The 3,189-nt window shown below is 37.2% G+C and overlaps 1 protein-coding gene across 1 annotated transcript; it reads left to right on the top strand.

Moving 5' to 3' along the window:
* The first annotated feature begins 1,639 nt into the window (after positions 1-1,639).
* LOC135120490 (uncharacterized) lies at positions 1,640-2,581 on the top strand. Its single transcript, XM_064044799.1, has 2 exons — positions 1,640-2,059; positions 2,114-2,581. Exons 1-2 carry the CDS (start codon positions 1,640-1,642, stop codon positions 2,579-2,581), a joined length of 888 nt encoding a protein of 295 aa, XP_063900869.1.
* Positions 2,582-3,189: the final 608 nt, after the last annotated feature.

Here is a 3,189-nt window from a genome sequence, read left to right on the forward strand (position 1 = left end):
TAATAAATGTTTAGTCAAAATATATTTGCTTATCCCCTCCAAAAACTTGATGACGTCAGCTCGAAAGTTTGCCGAATAAATCATATCTAAAATGTACAAAATATGATGAGGCTGTACTTGTCATTTATCACTCCATTCATATTTTTTGGATTTGCATATACAGAGTGACTCAAAAAAATTAATGAATGCGTAAATATATTTTATTGATTTAATCAGGAACTACAAAACGGAATGCTCTGACATCTTGCAGATGTTTTAAGGTTATAAAGAGCATAATAAATGTTTAGTCAAAATATATTTGCTTATCCCCTCCAAAAACTTGATGACGTCAGCTCGAAAATTTGCCGAATAAATCATATCTAAAATGTACAAAATATGATCAGTCTGTACTTGTGATCTATCACTCCATTCATATTTTTTGGATTTGCATATACAGGGTGATTCAAGAAAATAAATGAAAGCGTAAATTTACTTTACTCACACACACAATAGGCATGCAGTCGTCAAGTTTCCGACAGCGAGGGAAGTACTGTCTAAACTCTTTAGACCAATTTTTTGGACGGGATAAGCAAATATATTTTGACTAAACATTTATTATTCTCTTTATAACCTTAAAACATCTGCAAGATTTCAAAGTATTCGGTTTTGTAGTTACTGATTAACTCAATAAAATAAATTCACGCATTCATTAATTTTTTTGAGTCACCCTGTATATGCAAATCGAAAAAATTTGAATGGAGTGATGAATCACAAGTACAGACTCATCATATTTTGTACATTTTAGATAGGATTTATTAAGCAAACTTTTCAGCTGACGTCATCAAGTTTTTGGAGGGGATAACCAAATATATTTTGACTAGAGATTTATGATGCTCTTTATAGCCTTAAAACATCTGCGACATTTCAAAGCATTTTCCAAAAATCTGGACGTTTCGGGTAAAAACTCAATTCGAAGTCGTAAACTACATGTGTAGGACTATGTTATTTTATACAATTTAAAACCTATTTACTATGTACAATTTTGAAGTGACGTCATCGCATTAGTGGTGGTGATGATTAGACAAATTTTGGTTAGCGTTTTACCATCTACATGATATTCCTAATATGACTACAAAATTTCACAACAATCGGTCCAGTACTTTCGGAGATTATCTGTCTAATAAAAATCCGGGACGGCAGACAGACGGACAGACGGACAGATGGACAGACAGACGGAAATAGCAGACCTATTTCTTCGTCTTCTAGGGGTCATGAAAGATCGAGAAAACGTAAAAGTAGAGAGTCGGCCGACGGACTCGATTACAATACTTTCTTTGCTTACGCTTGGGAAGTAATAGATATTTACATAAAAGTCAGGAAAATGTCTCATTACTGAAGAGGAGCTATGGTGAAATACGAGGCACTTTGTGCCGAGTATTTTAAAGCTCCGAGTCAAATAAGACATTTTACTGACGAGTTTTGTATTAAATTTTTCCGGAAATCGCAATAAATCGCTAAAAATCGAGATTTTCCAACAAGTTTTTTAATTAATTGCGCAAAAATCTAGTTTGTCAATTTCTTGGAAACGATGGTTACAAACAAAACAATTATAAAATTTTGTGCGTACGTCAGAGCTGTGTGTTTATTTCATTAATTAATTATGAATACAAGCGAAAACACTGGTGAGGATGTTCCTTTTCACCTAAGCAAAGCAGCCGCTGCTGCTACAGAAGAATTGTTACCGTCGAAATCTAAGGAGCGGTATGAAAAGCAGTTCCAAATCTTTGAAGATTGGCGCAGGCTTAAAAATGTTACTTCGCTAACGGAAGACGTATTTCTGGCTTATTTTGCGGAAAAATCAAGTTCTTATAAGGCTTCAAGCCTCTGGAGCACTTACTCTATGTTGAAAGCCGTGCTTTTGTTGAAGGAAAATTTGGATATCAGCAAGTTTTGTAAGGTAACTGCTTACCTAAAACGAAAATCGACTGGTTACCAACCAAAAAAATCGAAATGTTTGTCTCGGGACCAGATAGATAAATTTCTGCTTGAAGCTCCCGACAAGGAATTTTTATTAATGAAAGTAAGTTATTACAATGATTACATATTTAAGTTTTATTAAATTTGGTAATTTCAGGTGGCGCTTATTTTTGGGGTGTCTGGAGCCTGTCGATGCGACGAATTATCAAGGATGTTAGTTGACGACATTGAAGATCAAAATAACGTGCTAATAGTACACATTCCTGATTCTAAAACAAAAAAACCTCGACGCTTTGTAGTTGTTGATGAAAGAAATCTTGCTACATACAGACGTTATTTGGAATTACGTCCGCCTAGTACTCCACACAAGCGCTTATTTTTAAATTACAAGAAAGGGAAATGTACGGTCCAACCAGTGGGCTTGCATTCATTTGGTAAATTTCCTTCTCAAATTGCTACCTACCTTGGTCTACCAACACCTCTGGAATACACAGGACATTGTATGCGGCGCAGTTCCGCGACTTTACTAGGACGCAGGAGGAGATATTACCAACTTAAAAAGGCATGGAGGATGGCAAAGCAGTTCAGTAGCAGAAGGATACATAGAAGAGTCCATCGAAAATAAATTAGATATAGCTAATAAAATACAAGCTGGTCCGAAAAAAAGACCCTTCACGTTCAGTGGCACCTTCCTTAACATAGGCACCATTTCCAAGTCTACAATTTTCGGACCGTGAGACTGCGGTTCGGTGGTGTCTATTCCTTTTTACCCAGTGCCACCTTCCAAGTCTACAAACTCGGGCTGTGAGACTGCAGTCCAGTGGCACTACTCCTTTTTTTTTACTAGAACACCATTTCCAAGTCTACAATTTTCGGGCCGTGAGACTGCGGTTCGGTGGTGTTCATCCCCTAATCCGGTACCATTTCCAAGTCTACAATTTCGGGCTGTGAGACTGCAGTCCAGTGGTACCATCCTTACACAAGCACCACTTCCGAGAGAATTTTCGGTCGGCGGTGCCCTTTATTCCCAGCACGCCTTCGCAAAATTAAGGGTGCAAGAAAAAATTCGTCATGGAAGAATTCAATAAGAAAGCCAAAGAGCAAGAGGATTTGGGGAAGAAAATTCAAACTCTCCTAACCAACGCGAGGAAAGACCCCGCAAAAAGAAAAACCCAGAATTGGCGATCCAAAAGAGCAGAGCAACTCCAAGAATTTTGGAATGAGATTCAGCAA

The sequence above is a fragment of the Zophobas morio genome, unplaced genomic scaffold (assembly GCF_036711695.1).
Source record: "Zophobas morio isolate AGI-343-1 ecotype UQ-CSIRO unplaced genomic scaffold, CSIRO_AGI_Zmor_V1 ptg000005l, whole genome shotgun sequence".
In the NCBI taxonomy this organism is placed as follows: Eukaryota; Metazoa; Arthropoda; class Insecta; order Coleoptera; family Tenebrionidae; genus Zophobas; species Zophobas morio.

Bases quoted from the DNA above. Each gene is read 5' to 3' on its own strand.
- LOC135120490 (XM_064044799.1), top strand. From the start codon at position 1,640: ATGAATACAAGCGAAAACACTGGTGAGGATGTTCCTTTTCACCTAAGC. The intron at 2,060-2,113 runs GTAAGTTATTAC...TGGTAATTTCAG, and splicing joins AGGAATTTTTATTAATGAAA to GTGGCGCTTATTTTTGGGGT.